A 24,715-nucleotide genomic window follows, 5' to 3' on the forward strand; every position below is an offset into this window, starting at 1 on the left:
GGGGAGAAACACAACGGCTCCGTCCTCCCGGCAGCGGCGGGCGGGGGCGCGCGCGGCCTGCTCGTGCCTCCGCCGCGGCGCCGCCGCCGTTGCCGCCCCCTTCCCGCGGCGGGGCCGGCGATGTCGCTGCTGCGCGGCCCGCGGCCCCGCGGTCCCGGCAGGAAGGCCCCCAGGAGGCCGGCGGCGGCAGCGGTGGTTAAGCGGGACTGGGATGTAAGTGCTTCCCCCTCCCCAGTGCCGAGCTGGGCCCCGGGCCTGCTGCGGCCTCGGCGGCTCTTCCCGCTCCTCCTCCGGCTTGCGGGCAGCGAGGCGGGCCCGGCGGCGGGGGTTGCTTGTGCGGGGGTGACGCGCGGATCGCGCTGCGGCCTTCTGCCGGCTGCGGAAAGGCCGGGGACGCTCCGTGCCCACGGACGTGCCGGCCGGGGGGAGCCTCTGGAGGTCACTGCCCTCCGTGGGGGCTCACGTTTGGAGATACCCGCATTTGTGTGCGGGTTTGGGCGGGGTGGGGGGGGACCGTGGCGGGGCGTTGCGTGCGCGTGGCGTGGACCTGACCCCTCTGGCTTCCTCGGTCCTGCTTGAGGTCGGGCCTCCCAGCTGGCAGCCCCGCTCTTGAGGCTGAAGAGCACGCACACGCTTCATAGGGGTATTTTTGCCAAATTGTCCACCTCACGGAGGGTGGGATGCGTTACAATGCCATATAAATGCACCGTTGCATGGTTTTGTGCTAATTATATTGTAATTTAGAGGGGTTTTTTTATTTAAATGAAACTTGAAAAAGCGCCAGTTCATCCTCAGTTCTGGCTTTTGATGTGTTCTCTGGTTCCTGTTCGCAGAGTACCATCCATGACTTGAGAGTCCACCGTGCAACTCCTGAGGACATAGTAAGTTTAATAGCAACCACTGCTCCTCCTCTGTAGCAAGGAGATTTAGCTGGTTTTCTAGCGTGTTTACCGTACTTATGGGGATGTTTTCTGCCAATGTTTAATCTCCCTTTTTAAGCTTCTGAAAATGCCGGCTCTTCAGTGTCAGTCCTTTGTTTATGATATCGTGCATCCCCAGCTCTGGCAGTTGGTGTTTTTCAGTTTTCTGTTTCCATTAGGAGGCACTAGCCATAGTACAATGAAGTGGATACCATCTTAAAAGCATAAAAACATAAAAAAATCAGTGGAGTAGTTGAAGTTAAATCTCACCTCTGCTGGAAGGACTGAAAGACATGCTTTATTTCAGGAATCTCGCTAACTCTGAGGATAGTCATTTTCATTTAAACAATTTAGCATCGTTTCTTTATACTGAACAACCTGTTCATTACAAAGTATGTGACTTTCATTTCGTTTTCCTTGGTAGCACTGATTACCAGGATGGAATAGTCAGTATGAGTTGTTGTTGCTTATAAATTTTGACAGGTTCGTCAGGGCACAATAGCGAAGAGAGACTTGATTCTATAAATGGTTGGCTTGAGAGCTTCCAGACACTTTAGCAAGCACCTCACACATTTAATTAATTTAATTTGTATTTAAACTGAATATATATATATATAAGATTGTTAGAAGAAAAGAGAGAATATATCTGGTGATTGACATTAGTGTTAAATCAGGAAAATGCATTATGTCTTTTTATGCATATTATAGGCTGTAGTGTTTGGATTTTTCCTCCCTTTACAGCTGAGAAAGCTCTTCCTGAGTCAGTGGTGTAGGGCAGATGGAAACTGTGAGACCTTCCCCATTCACCTTTGGAGCTGCTTTAAATTTGACTGGTATTGATGGCATTTTACACTTCCAGATGTTCGTGAACCTGTCATTGGTACTACCGTGAAGTTAACATAAGTAGTATTCAGCGCATGAATGATAAAATCAAGAAGAGCTTGTTAGTGTTACCCTGCAAATTTTGATTTAGATTGTCCCTTGATTTTTGAAATGATTTCTTTCATGTTTATGTAGCTGCGTCGCCATGAAATACACAAATCAAAAAACAAAGCACTGGCACATGCGGAACTGCAAGAGAGAGCACTGAAAAGAAAATGGAAGAAGCAAAAACAACTGGCTGCTGATTCCTTGGAGAAAAGGAAATTGACTCTGATGCGTGAGGTGAGAGCTAAATCTGCACTTTCAGCCTGCTGCAGATGATTTGCAGCAGTAGTGGAAAACTGCTCTTGCGCATAGGTCAGCATTTGCTCCTCTTGTTGGATAATTTGACTTTGTATATGCATATGCTCTCCCTCCTGAGCGTGCTGCGTGCATGCAATGACTGGAATAGGCTGTCTAACATATTAACTGATCTATACCGTTGCACATTTGATCTTTGCTGCCTGGCTGTGCCCTCTGTAATTCTGCAGGCCTCTTTTCGTCTGAGCAGGAACTGTTTGTGGATTTAAACTGTGTGTTGTGAAAAGGATGCGTGTTCTTTGTGTTCTTATTGCTATCTTTCCTTCTCCTCCTCCTGTCTAGTATTTTTGTTTGATGGAAATGTGAACATTTCTGTTTCTGGGAGGGACATCCTTATCTGCCATTGCTTGTTTAAACAGAGAAAATGCAGAGTCATAGGGGTGGAAAGGATGAGGCAAAAAATTGGTAAGGAAAAGCTTGTCTGGAAGGAAAATTGACAACAAAGGTTGAGGAGCTATGGCTGCTAGCAGACAAGCTTGTCATCTGGGAATTGAAATGCTTGTTCTCTAGGTGTTCTGAAGCACTCTGACTGAAAATATTAATATTGTTTAATTTGCTTTTGAATTTTGAACTATAGCAGCAAACCTAAGCTTAGCTAACAGAGACAGTAGCTTTTACTGTCTGAAAAGGGATTTCAGTGATAGACATTATCCTTTTGTTTCACATGGCAGGCGACTCCTTCCTATATGTTATGAAAACTAATCTCAAAACATAGTCATTAGCTTTCAGACTTCATCGGCACTTGGGCAAAGAGAATTGTTCTTGTTGGTGAAGAATGATGATGAACAACGTTCACCTAGCAGTTAATATAAACATGATTTAGTCGTCCTGTAGATATGCGGTGGGTTAATCACCACAGACCTCTTCTCTCATTCATCTTTTGTGTTTCTGTGAGCTCTGAGAACTTTCAAGCACAAGACAGAAACAAATTAAAGTACATAGAATTAAAGGTCATCTTCTAGTTTCCTACTTGACACCTGTTTCTCTGCACTCACAGTAGACTTTTTGTTAAGGATATTGTGCTAATCAAGCCTCAGACTTTAATTTTGACCATTGTTATTTTCAGGCTTTTCTGCCAAGTGCATTTTAGTGGTGTATTTAAAAAGTTGTGGACTTTTATACAAATTTCCCTAATGTAATAGCAGGCTAGTTTCAATAAGACTTCTATCCAGGAGTAAATTATGTATCACAAAGGTAGAACAGACGACCCACTCTAAGATTTGGTTGGACTATCTATTACTTGACTTTGTTATTTCGCAGATGTGAAATTCGTGGTTAGGAAACAGTCTTATGTGTTCGTTGCCATTTCTAATGACAATGAACAAATTTCAGATTCCTCCTGAGTGGCTTTCTCCTTTGTATTTAAGAGATCACTTTGTTCAGCATACCCTGTGTCTACTTCTGAATCAGAGAAAAGATGCTTCCAGACAGAAAGACAAAAGGAGATCATGCCAAGCAAGATGAAACCCGTATGGCTGTTGCTGTTTGAGACATTGGCATCTTCTTGTGTGTAGAGAAAAAATAGATGGAGGAGAATCACTGTTTTCGCCTACCCCTAGCTTAAATCTTGTTAATGGCTGGGTCCTGTTGTTCAGAATAACTGGGGAGACTCTCCATTCTGTGTCTCCCAGAGGAGCACAACCACTGTATTGTCTCCTTGTCTCTGTTATCTTGGTGATCTTTTTTCATTATTTACTGCTGTGAGTGTAGCTTCCTAAGCCCCTTGAATCCTACTCAACTGCAAAAGACTCAAACAAAAACTAGGAAGATGCTGCTACTAGTGTGTTTTTTCGTGATGAGAAAGAGCGTAAAAGTTACAAAATGGATGAGTGAAATTTTAATCTTTTGGGGATTTGTCTGCCTAAAAATCTGAATGAAAAAATAATATGAGTTCGTCTCTATACTGTGGATTGTGAATGTGTAGGTACTGCACTGATTGGTCCTGTAACAACTTATTTTTAAAATAACATTAGTGTATTGCATGGAAGGGTAGGTGGTGAGTGGGTTATCATAGTGGGAAGGTTTTAAGATTAGTCCCATTTAATTATCTTTAGTAACAATCTGAAACAGGAGGCAATTCATAGGTGATACTAAACTGGGACAAGGTACAGCACTCACTGATTTTGTCGAGGTCACGTACATGGTCCTAGAGGGGTTGGAAGCTGACATCACTTCATTTTCTGCTGATCACAAGCAAACATGAGCTAATCTACCTTGGGAGCAATGCTCTGAAAATGTTCATAATATGTTGAGCAGGAGGGTGAAGCTTAGGCACCTGCTGATACTGAAAGAGATCTAGTAGGGAGGATGGAAACAAATTAATCAGGATATTTTTTGTCTGATTAAACACATCGCCTGAATTTTAATTGCCTTAGGCAAAGCAGTCATGTTTTGGAACAGGTAAACTTTTTTTTCTTCTTCTTCTGCAGATCTAGCGTGACTTTGTCTAAAAACCTGCATTGTTTTGACATCAGATGACTGAAATGGAAAGACTAGATTTAGTTAGTATCAAGTGTAAAAACTGAGTAGCGATTTGGAAAAGTAGATATGTGAGATGATTGAGAGATGGATATTCACTGATTTGCTAAATTGGTTATGAAGAGATATACTGCAGTGTAATTCTGGCTCAAACGACTAGACAGACATGGAAACTAGGTATATGGGGAGGCTTCTTGACATAACAAAGCATGGTAAAATGAGGGGAAAAAAAACAAGTGAAACGCTACTGCCTAGGATTTTTTGAATGAGGCTGAATATAAACCAGCAAACTTAATCAATGGGCACTGAAAGAAAGTCTGCAGAGGTAACAGCATATAGAGCTGTGAAACTGCTGCAAACCAGTCCCTCATATGATTGATGGGAGAGAAATTGTCCCTCAGTCCTCAAATTTTGTTTAGGAGGGCGTACATGAGCCTGTCTTCTCTGTGGGATCTTCTAAAGTACTTGCAGTCTCTCTGGCTAAATTTGATGAACTACGATGGAGTGTAAGTCGCATATCTGGTCTCCTCTCAGGTGTTTAAGAGTAACTACCTTCTTCCCAGATTGTGGGATATAATTTTACTAGTTTGCCAGTTACAGCTGTGTTTATGCCTGTTGAAACTTTTATGACAGTAGGTAGCTTAATTTTTAGGCAGGTTTTTCAATAGTCAAGGCTGAATGAAACAAGTCTGCCTGAGTTGGTTTGGATCTAATCAAATAGTGCGTGTTTTGTGTGTCTGTCAGATGTAGATAAGTGTTCTTTGACTCAACAACATTCGGATCAAAAGATCTGAGGATGCATACTGATTTTTTTTTTAATTCCCAGATATATGTCTTCATTTTGATAAGTGTGTTGTGTCAGGCTGGGAGGAGAAGGGAGTGAGAGGGTTGGCTCTAAAGAGAGAGTCAGTGCTGATGGGGGCCCTAGAAGTAATAACTGTTTAATTTTTCAGAAAAACAAGGTGAATTCTAGTCACTCAGAATAAAGTGTGGTTTTCTGATCTATCTTAATTAGGATCTAATTGCACAGTACCAACTTTGCAAACATTGTCTTGTTGGCTGTTCCCTTGCTAACTGTTTAGAAGAACAATACCAAAAAAAAACCAAAGGAAAAAACAGTCTGCTCAGTATGAAATATTTCCTTATACGCTATACTTTCAGATTCTGTCTGATCGATACCATTTGCAAGATGTAATGGAACGATCTGATCAGGTTATGGCTGTGGCAAAAGACTTGTTTGGGCATGCTCCTCGCACGCGAACAGGTAGACCATCTCGTTTATACGTGGTAGTACATTTTAGATTGTCTCCTTGCTTTTCATAAATAGTCTCGCTTTGCAAAATATTCTTTTTAACTGTTTTCATCTCATCATCTGACATAGTATGATTGATCCTGTTCACGTTGGATGAAACGCAGATGAGGATAACACCTCCCATGGCAGGGGAGAGTGAGCCATGGCCAGTTATTCTCCTGTATCAGTCCATTGTGGAATTTTGGATCACTTGCTGTCAAACACCTGACGCTCACCATTTCCACAGCCTAGCTACCAGCCTATACAGAGCACCAGTTCGAGCCACTGTAGTACTTTGGATTCTCATTGCTATGTGGGTTGACTGTTTGCTCTTGAATATTGCTGAAGATTTAGCAGCAATTCGTGAACAAGGCTTTTCCTTTTCTTATCCTGGTTTGCGGGTCCTTGTGCTGCTGGAAGGCAGAATTGGCTGCTTGCATGTGAAATCTTAAGCTTAGATTCTTTCCTCTATAGGCTGCCATTCTCTTTTGCTTGTAATGGCTGTTTCATCCTACATGCTGCTTCTGCACAAATGTAATTGCACAGGTGAGAAGCACAAAAGCCTGGTACATGGCTGAATGTATTAAGGTAACTCTATGGTTGGCCTTTGGCAGCTGTTTAAAGTAGTGTACACCACTGTGACCCTTTTTGTGCAAAGTATGGAAAGTTGTGCCGTACTACAGATCGAGTCCTCTGTGTTCTTCCCTGGTTTGTCTGATTCATCTAGGTTTTCCTAATGTAACCATGGCTCCTAACTGTGACCTAGAATCATCTCAAGGACCCATTGTACAAAAATGTGAAACTCCCACTGAGCTTTCCATCCTTAGTGAATCTGTCGTGGATTCCCAGGTAATGTGTATTCAGTTCCATGCATGTCCTGTGGCTTTTTTATTTGCACAAAATAAGACTATTCAAAGGTAGAGTTTCCAAGCAGACCTAAACCTGTCTTCTGGGTGTGTGATATACCATGTTGATAACATATGTAGAAAATGGTGTTAAATGGAGGTGAGTTTGTTTTGTGAGACTCTGGGAATCATGATTTTTTGATTTCTTAACCTTGGAATATGAGCAGTACAAACTTCTTATGTCTCATAGAAGCTCTCGCATATTAACATGCCCTCCCTTTTAAATTCTGGAGTTAACAACAAGAGAACAAAGTAATTACAGACTAAGGAAACAACTGTTGTGTCACTTAACTAATTGCTGTGTATCAAAATATGCCTCTGATTTTCTGATTATGTCTGCATGTATGGGGACATAGCCAGTTGCACTCCAGTTTGTTTCTGATAACACACATGTAAATGTATCCCAGTTAACTCCACAGCCTTGATTAGTCTTACAAGTTTAACTTTTAATACTTCACATTATTTTACAATTATTTAGATTTGTTTAAAAAGTTTTGAAATTGTTTAAATTTGTGTAAAATTTCATTTAGATTGCCTTTGTGTTCTGTTTTCTTTCCATAACATGAGTTGCACCAGGAACACTCACTGTGGTTTGAGAACAGGCATGTGACACTCCCAGAAAACAGCTCACTGGTGAAGACCGAAAGGGTTGTGGGAGCGAAAGTGATGGTGTCATATTCTCATGGTCCTGTAATCCTGTTTCCTACTGTCTTGCACAGATATCTGCAATTTGAGTTGCAGTACTTCTCTGTCACGTGTTCCGGTGTGGTATTGGGTTTTTTTGGGGTTTTAATATGAGGAGTTAACTGCAGCAACTTTATAAGCTGTATCACTGGATACATGCTGCAGGGTAGGCTTAATTTTTAAAAGAAACACGTACTGATAGTTATCTGCTGAGCTTCTGTGAGATTTTCTTTTCCTTATGTGCCTACAAAAATCATAGTTAAACACTATCTGGTGAAGCCTACCCAGAAGCACAAAAACTTGGTAGTTTGAGGAACCCTAATTCCAAATTGGTTGTTTAAGTTTCGCTATGAGGTGGTACATAGGATTGTATTTTGTTCTGGTTGCATTTTACATATAGAACATGAATGTAATTTTGCAGATCTCATAATGAGGTGGTTTAGCTTGTAATGTCAAATGGCTGAAATCTTAGAAATGCTATAATTTACGTTGCTTTTTCCATCTTCTGCCTGGTATATCTCTGTATTTGTTTTGGTACAGTCTTTAAAGCTTTTTTTATCCTACAGGGTGTGTGATCTTTCCTATTTAATACAAATTGTCCAAATAAAATATTGGATATTGAATTAACCACTTCTTGTGTTATTTTCAGAGACAATTGCCAGTATCAGTATTTCTTAGGTACTAAAGTCCCCCAAAACACTTCCCACAGAGGTGTGTGTTTTTCTTTATTTCTTGTTTAAATTTTGTTTTGGAGGTAGAGACTGAAACAAATGTTTTTGTTTTTTTCTTGAAACAATCCAGAAAATGGATCTCTAATTTCTTTGTAAAGACAAATTGAAATGGCTCTGAAGTCTCTTTTGTTTTCTTTGTTGTCTCCTAAAAAGGCTCTTAATGAAGTGGAAGAGGAAGCATTATCATTCTGTCAATCAGAAGATGGACACCATGACTCTCCGAATTTCAAATCCAGCATCAATTCTGACAGGTCAGTAGTAATATATCCATTCAGGTTTCCACCTTCTGTAAGACACTGGAAATAGAGTTAAAAGGGTGCTGCATGGGTAGAGTTAAGTTACTTTTTCTGTTCCCCCCCCTGCCTTCCTTCTTTCCTGACCTCAGAATTCTAGGGAAATAGTTTGTTGTAACATTCAGACTGGGAATGAATGTGAGCAGGAAACTCGCCTGAGCAATTACGGATATTTTAAAGAGCTCTTTCTAGACTGTACAGATAATCTAGAATCATGCTATTATCCTACTACAATTCACTGTTATGCTTGTTTTGAATTTAGGCTACTTCGGCTATTGAGAGAAGAAAATTCTTTGGTGAATTCTCAGTTGTGGCCTGAAAAGGATATGAGAAAAACTACCTTATCACAGGGATTGAATGTGCCTTTGACTCCAACAGCTGTTTCTCCATCATTGGATCAGTCAGGTTGGATTTGCCAAATCACAGCCCCTCAAGGGTCGTTAGGCTGTTCACAGGATCCTGTCTGGGATTCCTTTTCTGGGTGGGGGTGAGAGACACAGACATGAGCTAATTTGGCTTAGATGAATTTCCAGACTAAAAAGCCAGGTCTCCTAATAAAATTACTTTAAAACATATTACTATTAAGAACATACCTGAAATATTTCATGTGTGTATTTTTTGTTTTGTTTTGTGTTTAAATCAGCCCTCAATGCTACCAAGGTAGTCAAGAGAATCCATTCAAGACTTCAGAAGGAAGATGAAGAGACTGTAGACTCCACTTACACTGTGAGACAAGTGCTGAACCCGAACTCAAGGAAACAAAAGCAGATTGCAGCAAAGAGTTTAGTACTTTTAAAAATAACATACCTCCCTTGACCAAAGCCCTTAATATCATAATAAAATGTAGGTTGAAAGGGATCTTTGGAAGTCGTTGCAGGGCTAACTCCAAAGTTTGATTAGGGAGGGCCTTGTCCAGCCGAGTCTGGAGCATCTCTAGAAACGGACGTTCCACAGCCCCGTGTGTAGTGTATACCCCTGTACTCAGCATGTTCATTGGCAAAGCAAAGTCCAGAGGAATCTGGGAACCATAAATATGGCCCTTCGATGCTACCCATTACCTTGCTAGCCATGGAGTTCTCATGCAGGGCTTTCCTGTTTCTGATGCAGCTTTCTGTTCTGTGCTGCACAGACCTAAGATGCATTTCAGTCGCCATATTCTACACACATTTCTCTGTGGGGACTGACATCAGATACAAACTGTAACATGAAAGGGTTGTTGGAGTTGCTCGCTAAATGTGAGACCTGAAAGCAGCTGATATTTTTCACTGTTCACTGGCAGATTGTTTCCATGCTTTTAACTGAGAAGGAGGAAAGTATAAACAGGTATCTTAAGATAAAAGCACCAGTCGATCATATTTGAGAGGTACTAATGTGGTGGCAGAAAATGTGTGTTTTGATGATCTGAAAATAACAGGAATGATGGGATGTTCATTGATGGTCCATTGCAGCTCAGGGCCAGAGAGGGCCTCTCCTTCGATTTACTTCAATAGACACTGTAATTTCATTGGTATTGCAAAGCTTTCTTACGTGTTGAAATTCCAATGACACTTTTTTTTCCCCCTCCTCAGTGAAAAGAAAACAAACTGCCCAGAACTCTGCAAGACAGAGGAGGGATGATTCTCCAGTTAATTCAATCCCCATTGAACTTCGGAGGGACAACAAATCCAGCCTAGATGTTCTCAACCGCATGATACACGAAGTGGAGCATGAGTTAGAGGAATATGAGCAATGTACAGGTCGTGAGGTTCAAAAAACTGAGAGGAGTGAAGGCCTCACCGGGTTTACCTTGTCACTCGTGAACGCGCTCTGTCGTTTGATGCGCTACCTCAAAGAGGTGAGAAGACTTTAAATTGCTTCTGTAGAGTGAATGAAAAAGGGTATAAAGTTACTTTACAGATGTGAACTTTGGTCTTTGGTCCCAATCAGTTTACTTTGAGTCTGATTATTATTCTTTGAATTGCATGCAACCAGGAGTTAAAGCTTTCAGTTTGCTTGAAACGGGTATCTCTAATGAAATGGCAGGAGTTGACTGCAATGAAAGTCTCTCAGTGACTGTCAGCAGAAAATACCAATTGAAATAGTTTTAAATTTGTATTTATGTATGTTCAGAGTTGTAGCAGGTTATTAACTACAGCCTTGTTTACAAATTAATTTTCTTCCTTTGCCTTCCAAATGCGATGCTGTTGTCACTAGAGCAGTGGACCCAAATCCCCCAATTTTTTTGAGGGATTCCTTAACTCTCTTTTTCTATCCATAGTAGCAACTGAAGTGCTAGAACTTATTCTTTAAGAAGAAAAGAAAAAACAAAACGTGTATTTGATTTTGTCTCTAACCCAGAGTTATTAAAGAGGCAGCAGTGGCTCACAGATTCATTGGGCCTATGTGAAATTTTGAACCAGATTGTGGCAGTTCCTGCCCTCTTAATAGACGCAGCAGAATGTTCTCTAAATCCCAATGCTCTATTTCATAACAAAGGGAACAGATTGCTAATGAATGTGGAACTGTCTTATTTTGGTTCCTTTTCAGAGTGTATAATAGTGGGGGGGGAAAAAACTAAACCCACCTTATTTTAAAATTTGAATTATTTTTTTTCTTTCTGGCTGTATAACAACTTATTCCTTCTATTACCCTGTATTTAATCTATATGGAAGAATTTACTTTGATTAAGACCTGTCTCACAAGCAAATGGTAAATAACCAGTTCAAGTGTGAAAAGCCACTACCATCGGCAGATGGACTTTGGCAGAGAAGGTCTTACGCTTTAAAAGAAGTGGATGGCTTGTCTCTGATATGCTTAAAGGAGGTATATCTGCCTGTCTTTGTGTCTAGTGAGAGTATCTGTGGTTTATTCTCCAAATTATTTATTTGTTCATTCACTTTATGTGACTGCAGAGCTGTTGTGTCTTAACACTTCTTCCTTGGAGGTTTTTAATTTCTGGTTCTAATGCCAGCAGGAAGTAATCTATGGTATGGTATGGGCAGCTCATGCTCTAATTTTGTCTGCAAATGCAGGCAACCATCTGGGGAAGAGCTCCATCTGCTAATTCTGATGTGTTTATGTGGCTTTGTAGCCTCTGCTCTTCTAGCTATGATGGTCCAAAAAGTGGCACTTGTGTATTCCATTTACCCATTAGAAGTGAAAGGGACTCCTTTGTGTCTTGTACAGGAAGCCTGGCTACTGCAGTGGTCTGTCTTTAACAGATTGATAATATCTTTTGAGGTCAAGAGGTTCTACAGTAAGGTCTTTTGCCTCATGCTGAAGTAGATTACTTAACAAATAAACCTTTTTGTCTTCTTTAAAAAAATAAAATAAATGAAACTCTCTAGAACTTTGTCTCTGTCTGAGGGAAAACATGAGAAAGCAACTACTTTCTCCTTTATTTAGTCAAATTTGTCTTCATTAATGAATTAAGGAAACTAAAGAATAGCACAAGTAGCACAGGATACTGACAAGCATCAGCACACCTGGAGTTATTTGATTCCTGCGTGAAGATTCAGTGACTTACAAAATGGTATCCGTGCAGAGAGACAATGCTTGTAGTTACAGCCTGTAAAAGTTGTAAAGGCAGAAGAACAAGGGTGTGTAGGATTCCCTGTAGTGTTCTGGGGTGACAAAGAAGGAACAGTAAGCTCACTGACGTTTCTCAAGCCCTGAAAATTGGATTGTGTCGTGAAAGTAATGAAGTCAATTTAGCAAAAAGGGAAGAGCTGTTACAGTATGATGTGATGGACCTGTTCCTGTTTCCAAATATGAACCTGCATTGGTTATAGTAGATTTTTAACTTTTTCTCCCTCTTTAGAGTGAAATCCAGCTACGTGAGAAAGAGGTGATGAGACAGCAGCATGTGGAGATGTTGAATGAACACAGAGAACTGATTGATGCTCTGACTGCAGAAATACTTCTCGTGAGGGAAGAAAACACTACTATACAGGTACTCAGCCCCCATCCCCCTTAGAGTGACTTGTTAGAATACTGAGTTGTGTTGCAAATGTGTGCTGAGATGCATTGTCATACGTTCAGGAGATTCTAACAATAAAGAGGAAGAAAATGATAAAATTGAATGAGAAGTCCGAGAATGATAATAGTGGGCAGGGGTGGGGGGAAGGAATGTTTGGAAAGTCAACGCTTTATCTTCATGTATGATATTTAACTTTAAAGCCTGAGAAAATGCTAGTTCCATTAAACTGAGCTTTACTCTTATCAGTCTAAAGGTTTAAGCACCTGCCTCCATGCTTCTAGACTGTTAACACTACTGGAGCAACAGAGTAGACTAGATATAATACTACTTTTTTCTGATATAATACTACTTTTTTCTTTTTTTCGGTTTGTAGTGCAGGTAGATTTGTTCAGTGGTTACATTTGGGAATGAAGCAATAAAGCTGCATTGGAGAGGAAGTGGGGTGATGAGTTAGGAAAAGGGAAAACCAAAGAACTTATTTGAGGCAGAAGAGAAAACAAATGAGAAACATGGAGACACCAATATTTAATACCTCACTAGAATCCCACAAATTCATGCGGTGGTATTAAGAGAACAAATTTCTTCCTAGAGCTGCCTGTGGTATATAATCTAATTCTTCTTGCTAGAATACAGATTTCTGTATCTCTCTCTTGTTTTTCCTTCATCCTTTAGAAGAAGCTTCAACAATACATGACGGTAACAGATGAACAGCTGATCTCTCTCACACGAGCATTTAAAGGCCTCCCTTTGGTAGAACCTAGACGAGAACAAAGTCCAAACCATTTTGGAATTGCAAGCAAAGGTCCAGTGAACAGCCAAGGTGTGTGCATGTATGTGTGAAGGATGAAATGGGAGTTGTGGCTAGTTTATCCCTGTAGTGGAAAGTTTGGTATTTAGTAGATGTCTACTTGAATAAATAGTTATTGTGTGAGCATTGATTTCACTTTGGGAAATCCATATGCCAAGGGTTCTGCTGTGAGCACAAGCAGTTTGCTACAGATTATTTTTTAACAATATTATATGTTGTATTCCACCCCCACCGGCATCCTTCTGTCTGGATCAGGACTTCAAGATTAACCTTTTAGCCAAGTCCTGGGCTTAAGCTTTAATTGATACATAATGTATTATATTAAAAAAAATAGGCAGGGGGAGGGGATTAGCCTTCACCCATTAAGATGGCTTACAAAGTCCGTTTTATTCTGAGGGTCCTAAAAAAAAAAGAAAACTGAACTGAATCAGGATCCCACCTTTGTGTTTCAGAGGCAGCCTGACAGTATGAGCTTGGTTTTTCCATAAGACACTGGAGGTCGCTGCTGACCAGAAACAGCCGCTGCTGAGGCCTCTTACCTCAGCAGGGCAGCAGTCTCTTTCTTGATATTTGTGACTTTGTCAGAGGTGAATGACCAATTGAGTGATATATAACACAGAAGCAGGCTAAGTTAAGCCAGTAGCATTGATGGCCAGACTAACCAAACACGATTCACCTTGCACTTTTTACATTCTTTCACCATGGAGTTTTCTCCCAACTGTCTTTCCCAATTGGTTGTTTAAATGCATCATTTTTGTTCTCAAGGTCAGTAATTCCTTGTGAATCCCAAGATTCCTCAGAGCTATTTGCATACCTTGGTTAAACGTTGGTTTTGAGGACATTTCTGTGGTCAAAAGCTTTCTTCCTGGCTGTTTCTGTTGGGTTCTCAGGAAGGAGCCACGTTCCAGATCCCTTTTTTTTGTGATTTACTCAGGCTATGTAAGAGCAGACAAAAAACCCTCAAAATATAAACCCCAAACAATCAGAAAAGCACCCTTCAAAAACAAACAAACAATCAAAAAAACCCCAAACAAACCACCCCACCCCATCCCCAAACCCTCCCATACAACAATTCTGCAAGACTGGAATTTCCAAGTATTTTTTCCTTATTGGTCTCTCTTCTCAGGAAAAAGCATCTTCCTGAGAGGAAAGCTTCCTAAAACTACAAAAATATTTCTTCCTTCTCCTCCTTCAGAAGGAGATCTCTTGTACCATTAAGGCATCTGACTGGATGTGAAATGTTTGAGATAGATAGCTAGTTTTAGCACAGAAACCACGTGTAAGTTAACATAGCACTGCTCTGGAGAGAAAGGAGTGGCTGAGAGAGGAGACAGGGGCATGTCATAGTTACAAATAGCATGTGAGGAGAATACCTTGGAAATGCAGTTCTGTGTAGTGGACCAGGGCAGGAAGATGTTTCTGATTTCGTGCCACGGTCATTGAATAGCGGGTGGCAGGTTTTAAGTTCAATCTCAGAACCTCAGTAGTGTGAACCACAAGCAGTATCGTATGCAAACAGCCTCCTCTGGCCTTTGAAGGGTGATTTTTGTCTCTTGCATTTTGGGATCAGGTATGTTCTGCTTAATTTTCCACTAACTTCTATTTTGGGAACAAATGTCCTGAACAAAATTGTGAAGAGAGAATTCAAAGATGTAAGCATATTAAAATCACTGTGGTCTCACAGCTATCTACAACTTTGATTTCATGCTATTAATTTTGTGCCTCCTTGGTACGTTCATAATATTTGGCAACATAGACACAAGCTAGCTGTAGTTAAATACACAAGAATAATATTTTTTTTTTACTGAAGAAATGTCTGATTTGAATTAAGTCATAAAAAGATCATCAGAGAGCTCAAAAAAGCTTTGAATTGTTTTCCACTCCACCATTGTTGCCATCAAATTTATAATATAGGTTCATTAGGACAAGTGAGTAGGTCTGCTTTTCTCAAGAGAATATTACCAAAGGCAGCTCACTGAGATATCTGTTCCTCACAGGTCATGTGTCTAAGTCTTGTGCGTGAGCTACAAACAGATCTCTTACTAGTATCATGAAATTGTGAGGCCACATATAAGAGCTCTTCTTGCTCTTAAGGCCAGTGAAAATTTGTTATGCACCAGTGAAAGAATTCAGTACCTGGGGATCAGAGGGAAATCAGCAATGTGTGGGGAACATACCTAGTCTGTTTTTTCAGATACCTGAACATAAGGGTTGTTATTGAGAATTTTACCTATTGCACGAAAACTATTTTTTTTCCTTTTTTTTTTTTAAAAAAGAATTCTCTCTCTGCTTTGTCTCTTTCTTTAGGAAAACCTGATTTGAGCTATTTTGAGCCTAGGGCTGATGCAGACAACAGGGAAGGTATGCTGAAATTCCCACAGGAAGAACTTCCTTTCAAGTTTCTCCAGAGGTCAGGTGCTTCAGGTGGTGTGGGAGCTGGTAGAAGCTTGCCATCTCACATCTTCCAGCCAGCTGTGCTGTTGTCACCCCCCCGGCAGAAGAGCAGTCAAGAGTTGTCTCCCCTCCAGAACGGTGAGATCTCTGCCTGTAGTAGACTTGAGAGTCTGTGTAGTGTGTTACTGTTTCAATCTCGCACTACCTTTGGAGATGCATTTTAATGGAAAATTTGTAATCTGTATGCTTAGACACCCTGGCCCTGTGGCTGGAATATCCTACTTCTGCATCCAGATACGCATTTCTTTTCTTTCTATGCCTGTTGCCAGATTTCCTTTAGACTTTCTGGCCCCTGCAGTTCTTCATCTACTCTCTGCAGTCTTGTCAGTGGCAATCCAGACTGGCATTTTTTTTATTTTGAGCTGGTTTTGATTGTCACTTCTGTATGATCTGCTGTAGCTCTTTGTCTATGACATACAGCACATCATCTCGGATTTCCATCTGCTGATGGTGTAATCCAGCCTCCATCAGCTTTAATGGTGGGACCGCTGAAGACTGGAAATTCAATGCCTCTGCAGCACGTGGTGCAGACAAAACAGGATGTATGTAGGCTGCGTACCCTTGCTTTGAGCCAATCTTCCCAGCAGAGCTTTTTCTACAAGCTTTGGGAGCAGGTCTCCATTGGGTTTCGTTTAATACACAGGAAGTGGCCGAAGAAGTTCTGGGTGAAATTATGTGGTACCGGGTAACCAGATTAAACCAGATTAACTCAGTCCTGTGTCAGTATCCATGGGCTGCAGGAGTTTTATAGGTCGGTAGCTCAATTCTGGTTGTTGGGAGGAAGAGAGTTCATCAGGGTGATTAGGGAAGGTATTTCTTGTTTAAACTTAATGAAGTGAGCAGAAGGGAGGACCCTTTGTGACTCTCAAAATTAACTGTTCCCTCCTGCAACTGTCATTGTAACCGCATGCATCTTACTGAGGGTGCGTAGGCCCCTGTAGCCCTCTGTTGTTGAGAGGCGGGTGGGTACGTCTGTGGCTAGCTTGATGGTTGCTGGCAGGAAGCAGGGCACAGTAGTGGGGTTTTGTGCCTTCCCTCCTCCTTCTCCCCCTCCCCTCCCTTCATCTGTGTTCTTTTGTAAGTCTTTTCCAAGTCAGAAAATTAACCCCAAAGTCCTTTTGATTTAAGGAGTTGTCAGGGCAATTGAAAGCTTGTATCTAGTTCAAGCTTTTGGTGGTCACCTGTGCTGCAAGGAGGCACATAATAAATGAGGAGGAAGTCAATTAAAGGTGGCTTTCTGCAAAGAACAACATGTGGCTTCAGTCCCATTGAGAACTGTCAGATGTCTGTCATTTGAAACAAGGATATAAAACGGTGTTCCTAGATTTCACTATAGTTTAGCTGTGTGAGCAATGTATTGTTACTCTTTTAAGACTGTTAAGGATGCTAAATGGTTCAACAAATGCTAAACTTAATAAAACAGATATATGTGTAAATTTTTAAATGTCATGCATGCTCTGCTCAAGAGGCAAAAGCTAAAGCTTGGGAAAGAATGGGCTATTTGGTATATAAAGCATAGAAAATCTGGTTTTGATCACAAAATCCAGCTTGGACTTGACGTGTAGCAGCTGACAGTGCTGTAACGTATTTGGTCGTGTGTGTGTGGTGTGTTACTGGTTTGCTAATGGTGACCACAAAAAATACCTAACTACTTTTGTTGGCCAGAGTGCTTCCCCTTTCTTGGGGGCTGAGTAAATAGCGAGTTTATTACTATGACGGAAGTCTTGTATTATTTTGTTGTATTATTCTAAAAGTTTTGTTACCAAGCCAGTGTAAATATCAGAACTAAAACACAAACTCACAGTTTATTAGGTAAGGTAACTGGATTTTGGAAAACGGAGGACTAAGAAGTAGTGTTTGATCTATCCACTAAGAAATTCAAAACAATTTTATCTTCTCTCTGACTTCTCTCTCAATCTCTAATTAAATCATGTAAATGTAAGACTGTTTGCAATAGGAAATATTAAACCTGATGAGTTCTTGCAGCAGGATCTTGCATAGAGTGATTTTGATCAGTAACGTAACACCATTCAGGCTAGATGTTATAATTCAGGTTCCTGCTTGGTTATTACTAGCCTGGTGCAATAAAGTCACTGTTAGTTTCCTTGATGACAATCATGTCTCTCTCCTTACTGTTCCTTTATTTCTTGTTTGTAGCGTTTACAGCCATTTCTCAGTCTCCTGAAAACACCGAAAGAGAACTGTGCAAGGAAAGGAGCTCACCTTCCTCTCTGAGAACACAGAGCACAACTCAGGAAAACTGTCTCTTATCTCAAAGGCAACCAATTCCTTCTGCAGACAAAGACTTGGAGAGTTCCCATGAGAAAATCGGTCTGTCCTGCCCAGGTGACACTAGCAAAAACAGCACAGCTGAAGAGTTATTTCAAAATGGTGATCTGCTGGGACAGATAGCTGAGCTCACACGGCAGAACTCTCTAATTAAAGCTCAACTGAGCAAATTCAGAGGCTTGTCTGAAGACACAAGTGACTGCCTACGTCAGCCAGACTCAATACAAAATGCAAATCCTAGTCCAGACTCTTCACAAGGACAGGTGAGAATTTAACAGAAAAGGAAGGCTGGATTCCCCTTTCTGCTGATCTGTTTTCCCATAGCTTACTGGTACTTTAAGACTGTTTCTTTCCTGTTGTCAGTTGTTTTAAGGAAAAGAGTAGCAAAACAAATATTCTTTTCATTCATTTGTTTGGAGACTGAATTTTTGTCGTTCCCTAAGGAGCTCAACAGTAGTTTCTTGTATTGGGCTGATGTTGTATATGAGTGCTGAAAAGTGTGCAGCACATTTAATAAGCTTAAGATAAGGTTGTGCTGCAGAAAGAGAGGTGTGATTGCAACATGATCAGGTATACCTCTTGTAGCTTGGATAATACTGACAGTGAAAGCACTGCAGTAACCCACAGGTTGTTGTCAAGCTTGTAAAATACGTATTTAAATCCGTGCCGTATATGTCTTCTGCTACTGTGACCCAAAAGCCCATGAGACTAAAGTTGGTGCAAGTACATCTCTTGCAAATACTTGATTATAGTGTATGTACTAGTTGGATCTGTCTTGTCTGTCCTGCTGTGTGATGAAAATCCCAAAATCTTTGGGAAAGAGAGAACCTGAAGGCTTCAGTTCATGTAGAAAACCTTTGATGTGCAGCTAAGCAGCTCTTCAGTGGCACCCCAGTGAGTGGAGTTAACATCACAGAAATGCCTAATCCCTGCCCTTGCTACTGTGTTTACTTTTGTTCCATCACAGTGACTGAATTACTGTTCAATTAAGGATCCTAAAGATTTTAAATTTCCTCATGTAAATTGGAAGTTTACTGAGAGGAGGCTGAGAGTGGTGTCGCTTTCCAGATTGTTGTGTAATGTTTAGTCATTTAGTTGTACAAGATGATGCAAACTTCTTTAAGTGTTGTTTTTGTGGAAGCGATTACTGGAGGGGGAGAGGTCAAAGTGGATGAAAACCTGGTTTAAAGATGAATTCCAGGATACTTCTGCTAGAGATCTGCTTTTGCTTCCCCACACCATCTTGAATATGTGTCTCTGATTAAATATTTTCTTAATTATGGTTAATTGCTGGATGATTAGGGGGCTTCTTTTTTTTTCTTTTTTTCTTTTTTTTTTTTAAAATGATACAGACAATAGCTGTTTTTTCCTATTTGTAGGAAGACCAATTTAAAATATTGTTGTGTTTAGTCAATTAAGGACCTAGATACAGGACAGTGAAAGGGACAAAAGCAGATTTTTCACAGGAGGTGCTATAGAATTGTGTTTACTTTCAGTTTGAAAATTAAATGCATTTAAGTATTTGAAATACATTGCATGCTCTCCCTGAAGGTGCAAATTGTAAGCTTTTAATTGGAAGCAATTATTCATTTATCCAAGTAGACTCATCTTGCAGTATCGAAGAGCCTGGAGGAAAGAATAGCAGAGCTGAATCGTCAGAGCGCAGAAGCACGTGATAAGTTGTTGCAGCTAATAGACCAGCAGAAGTTAGCTGCTGCTGATATGGTCCCGCCGACGGTATCTCCTGTTCTGCCCCCATCCCTAAATTATACTGGTAAGTACCCAGCTTCAGGAGAAACAAAAACTAGGAAGACAATGTTTTTCCCTTTTGAGAGGTCTCTGTATCTGATTGGATCAGCGGTTGTGGTCAGCAGTACACTTGCTGTTAGTGACTGCATGGTACAAACATACAAACGCTCCTTACTTTAGAGACCTAAAAATATATCAGCTAAACTTCTTCTAAAGTTAGTTTCTTAGCAATTAGTTTGCTGCAAATATCATGCTTCATGGTAAATCTGTTCTTTGTTATGACCTTATCTGCAGAAGGGTTCTGCTGCGTAGTCACTGATGGGCAGAACTAGGCTTTTTAATCAGTCCTCTCTGCTGGAGAATCTTTAATAAAAAGACTATTTACATCAGGCTTCTAGAAATCACAGCAGAGTGGTTATCCAATTCTCAACCACAATTTAGTTTTCGGTCTTTTGGGTGCTCTTTCCATCAGACTACCTTGCTGAGTTACTGCCAGTGCTAACAGAAATAACTGAAGCTTCCAGTCACCTGAAGAGATAAAATTAGCAAAGGGAATACTCTTGCTGATTCAAGATCCATAGATTAGCTGCCATGTGTAACTAGGAACAAAAATACTCCCCAGCAGGTGAGGGCTGCTTTATCTTCTCATGGAGTTACTGCAATTACAGGCAGAACTGTGTGTGAGCATGTACACATGCTCTGTCTAGGCCACCTGCCCTTTCCCACTTCCTAAACCACAGAGGATGTGTAAAGGGAAGGACTTGAGAGGGAGAGGAAGGAGGGGGAGGAGAGACGACACGTGGGTGCGTATGCATGCAGGTGCATATGCAATGACTTATGCAGTGGGATCATAACTTTTAACACTTCTGTGGCTGTTGTAACATAAATTCAGCACGAGAAGTAAAATCTTAAAGGAACGAAGAGAAATCACAAGTCTCTAAGCCTCTGATCGCCAAAAGCCAGAGGGTTTATCTGTGGAAGAATCATTTTATATCTGTGCACGTTGTCCATATGCTCTTGAGTATCTGCTTTCAATATCTGTCTTTTTCAGAGAGTGAGTATGGGGTTGATGTTTAGCCTGATGTTTTATGACTGCTCTGTATATTCTGTGCAGTTGTGAAGGGTTACGTGATGCCCCTCAAAAAATGGGAAAATGAAATGAATGTTGTGCGATGTTGCTATGTTCTCATCAGAATCAAGCTATTATTTATTGCCTAGAAAATGCAAGGAGGACGATTGAAGTGTCTGTTCCTGTGGCAGTTGCTATGGACAGCTCCAAGGAAGATAGTGTTTCCTCTGCCAGTATGACCAGTATAAGAAGGTAAAAGTTAACCCTTTACTATTTCATTTTTGTAGTGTCTTGATTGCCCATGCAGCAGAACTTGAACACAATGGAAAAATTGCCGTGTTTTTCTTTGGCTTCACGGACTTTCCCTAATTTCCTTACACTCAACTCTGTGGAAATGGTACAAAGGTCCAGTAACTTTTCCACAGCTTCCATTGTTTGTATTTAAAATACCTGCAATGTGACATAAGACAGGTGACATGGGTTGTCGAAGACTATTGATGAGGGGTCCTAACTCAGGATCTGAGACATGATTCTAGTAGTCACTTCCATTTTTCACTTTTTCAGTCTCATTTTGAATGTCTACAGGTCTGTAGGAGACTCTAGCAAACCTTCTTCCCCCCTAAGTGCCACGTCAGAAAGTGTGAAATTAACTCCTGTCAGCCAAAGGCCAAAGGTAAGACTGAAAAATCTTCAGCCAGAAAGTTTGAGTGTGGTGTCATATAAGGAAAAAGCAAGGCAGATAAAGCAGGGGAGAGAGCTCTGTCCTACCTTAGATCTACCAAGGCTAGCAGTAATCGATTCATGGCAGTTTGGATTCTGGACAATTAGTAAGGGGAGACCTGAGTGCTAGTGATATAAGTTGTTTGTTGCCACAGAGCTGTTATTTACAAGTGAGTAATCCTGGAACTACATTTTCTGATGTAGCGTGTTCATGTGTTAGAACTGGGGACCTTTAGCAGTGTTTCAGTGGTGGCTCCAGAGAATTTCCAGTAGTCATTATGATGTACTTGTAGAGCCACATGAAGAGGCAAGCGAGCTCTTACCTAGTTGTTGCACAAGTCAGTTGCTGTAGGATAAATAAATCCTACAAATAAATCCCCAATCTAGATTTCTGATTGCTGATGTGCAAAGAGAGGAATAGACTACAGCAAGGTGCTTTTGGGGGAACGCCAGGCAGTAGTATAGTCTGGTAAACCAGTCATAGATGTTTGTATGCTTGAAAGCAACCATGAGGAGGTATTAATACCATCTTTCCTGATGTCCAAAATAACCTAAATTAGGAGTGATAAAGAGAAACAAAGTTAGGGTCCAATTCTCCATATCCTGACAGTGAAGTATACATCCCTAGAGGGGAAATTTGGAATACTTAAGGTAGACCTGACTTAAACTAGGTGTCTAAAGTAGGTGGTGTGACTACCTCCATGGTGCCTATGGCAGACAATGGCTGTGTATCAGTGATACGTAGCAATCCTACACAAGCCAGCACTAACTAGCAAGTCTGTGGGAAATGTACGATGTGTGGATTTCAATTGGTTGTTTCTTTTGCAGGTGGCAAAGCAAAAAGAAGAAGGCTGGTTTGCATTGTCAATGCACATTATGTAAAGGAAGCGGCACTCCAGTCCTATGTCTTCTTAATTTTTTTTTTATGAACCACAATTAGATCACAATAGTCCCCCTCTCCAGATGTACAGTTTAACACTGAGGTGCTTTCATGTCAGTGCCATCAGTATAAAAAGGTCTGTGTGCTTCTTGTATTTATGCCATACAGAGCATTATAGGAAGTCCTGGGAATGAGTCTCTGAGCTGGACACGCTGCTGTGACATTACCCTGTTTCACTGAAGAAATCTTTCACAAGATTGTAAACTGAGGCTGCTGTAGCAATACAAATGATACCTCTGTTAGATAAGCTGAAGACAGGAGGTTTTAGAAAAAGCATGTGAAACTTTCTGGAGCATGTATTCACACGAGATATGGGAATGAAAAAATCAAGAAAAACTGAGATCAGGGAATGTACCTATGCTCAAAAGCAGCCTGGAGATTAGGAAGCCAGTCTATTCCTGGTGAGTGAGAATTTGCATCAGAAACAATTTGTTCCTTCTGTGGTTCACAGTTGCTCCCAAAAGTTGGGTTTTCTGTGCAGTTAACATATCAGGGATTACATCTGGACTTGAGGATTGCTTTTTAAAAATCTCGTTTAATATTTTTATAGCAAATATAAAGTGACTATTTGAAGTTGAAATCAATCTCTGTGTGCTGTGTACTAAAGTATGCAGCCTTTGATACAATAGAAAACTGATATGAGTACAATTGTATTAAGCTGTTTTGTTATGTGTGTATATAATACTCTAATGACCATGTTTTTATATTGTTTTTATTTGACTTTTTAAAGTAGCCATAATTTTATTATTAATGATTAACAATAAAATCTAGGACTCTGAGGAAATGCTTATATATCTGTTCCTTACATTGTAGTAAACCTGGGCAAAAACCTTTATAATGGAGATAAAAAAATGAAAAAAATCTTCAAGACTGGGGAAGAAAATATCTGCGAGTCTCAAAACCAGATTTTGAGTAAAGTTGTTTTAATATTTTTCTTTTTTTAACTGTTAAATTTGTCCCTAAAGATATTGATGGGGTGGGGCATTAAAAGGGGCCAGCCCACATCCTTTCAATCAGTCAGCTCAGTTTTAGGAGAAAGAAGAAAAGATTCTTCTCTTCCATTTATTTTTTTTTAAGAGGGGCTTTCTTTTAAACAGATTTAGAAAATCTAAGAAATGTGAGATTCAGAAGAGGACCTGTTCAAATATTCATTGACACTTCTATAATTTATTTTTCCAGTGTTAACTTTGGGAAGTGAAAAAGGCTCATAGTCCTGTATTTTGTGAAGTAACAGTTAAAATTGTGTGGACGAAATCCCCGCAACTCATGCAGAGGCAGGGATGCCAAGGTTGGGGTGGACTACATAGCCATAGTGCCCACACAGTAATACTGTTGCTTCTGACTTTCTCCAAGCTAATGGTTGCTACAAATGCTCTGTAATGTCTGAGACTTCCTTTTGGAATACAGGGTTGGAATTAATCTTTTTGAGTCATTGTCTGGTTTCCTTAATTTGGAAGCTGCTCTGTCAAATAACTGCTTGTTTATAAGTTGAGTCATTTAGCTGTGTTCCAGTCTAGAAAGACTCAGCGTGATGAGAAATGCTGCTGGCTTCCCTTTGCATCATTAGTGAAACCTGAGTCTCCTTGAGATCAGTAGAACTCGGGTTCAGGAGGACTGCAGGTCCTGCTTCAGAGTCACGACTAGTGAGGGACCTGTTGCCGCTTAAAATAGCATCTGTGCTGTAGGGTGCCCAGCTTGTGGCTGTCTGAAGCAGCAGGACGCAGAGCTCCAGCCTGGCTCCCAAAAGCCACGTTAGCAGAGCAGCACATTCAAACTGCTAATTCTTTCCTCAGCACAGCTATTTCAGGTGCCACCTTGCGCTGACGTGGCTAGTCTGGTGCCACCGCTCGCTTTCGACATGGGCTAAGCGCTCTGTGCTCACCTCAGAAGGCAGGAACATGTCACTGGGTGTCTCTAGTCACCCTCCACATCCCGTGACGGGGGGTGTAGCAGCCTTCTGTGGCTCAGGCTGGGGTCACGGTGTTTCGTGGCTAAAAACAAGCTGCAGCTGAGACGTAGCGGAAGTGTTTGCTGGAGCTCTGCTGGCCAGTATAAAGCTGAAGGCAGTTGCTGAGAAACTGTGTTACTGCTTGGGGTTGTTTTTGCCTGCTCTAGACCAAGCAACAAACTGCAGCTGTCACTAGCAGTAACATCTCATTTTTCATACCAGATTAAGAATAATGT

General features: G+C 40.8%; 1 protein-coding gene across 2 annotated transcripts; it reads left to right on the plus strand.

Annotated features, from left to right (window-relative positions):
* Nucleotides 1–119: 119 nt before the first annotated feature.
* Nucleotides 120–23,104, plus strand: SPICE1 (spindle and centriole associated protein 1). 2 transcript variants are annotated; one of them, XM_068417400.1, is made up of 17 exons: nucleotides 120–213; nucleotides 834–881; nucleotides 1,938–2,084; nucleotides 5,802–5,904; nucleotides 6,659–6,780; nucleotides 8,405–8,502; nucleotides 8,807–8,949; nucleotides 9,188–9,325; nucleotides 10,113–10,378; nucleotides 12,344–12,475; nucleotides 13,175–13,322; nucleotides 15,618–15,842; nucleotides 17,922–18,316; nucleotides 19,656–19,827; nucleotides 21,021–21,123; nucleotides 21,457–21,544; nucleotides 22,420–23,104. In XM_068417400.1, the coding sequence occupies exons 1-17, from the start codon at nucleotides 121–123 to the stop codon at nucleotides 22,471–22,473; spliced, it is 2,475 nt and encodes an 824-aa protein (XP_068273501.1). In that variant the 5' UTR covers nucleotide 120; the 3' UTR covers nucleotides 22,474–23,104. The 2 variants fall into 2 exon arrangements, with proteins under 2 accessions (XP_068273501.1, XP_068273502.1); XM_068417401.1 differs by lacking the exons at nucleotides 120–213; nucleotides 834–881; nucleotides 5,802–5,904 and having other exon boundaries at nucleotides 2,005–2,084.
* The last annotated feature ends 1,611 nt before the right edge of the window (nucleotides 23,105–24,715 follow it).

Source organism: Nyctibius grandis, chromosome 23 (genome assembly GCF_013368605.1).
Source record: "Nyctibius grandis isolate bNycGra1 chromosome 23, bNycGra1.pri, whole genome shotgun sequence".
NCBI classification, from domain to species: domain Eukaryota; kingdom Metazoa; phylum Chordata; class Aves; order Nyctibiiformes; family Nyctibiidae; genus Nyctibius; species Nyctibius grandis.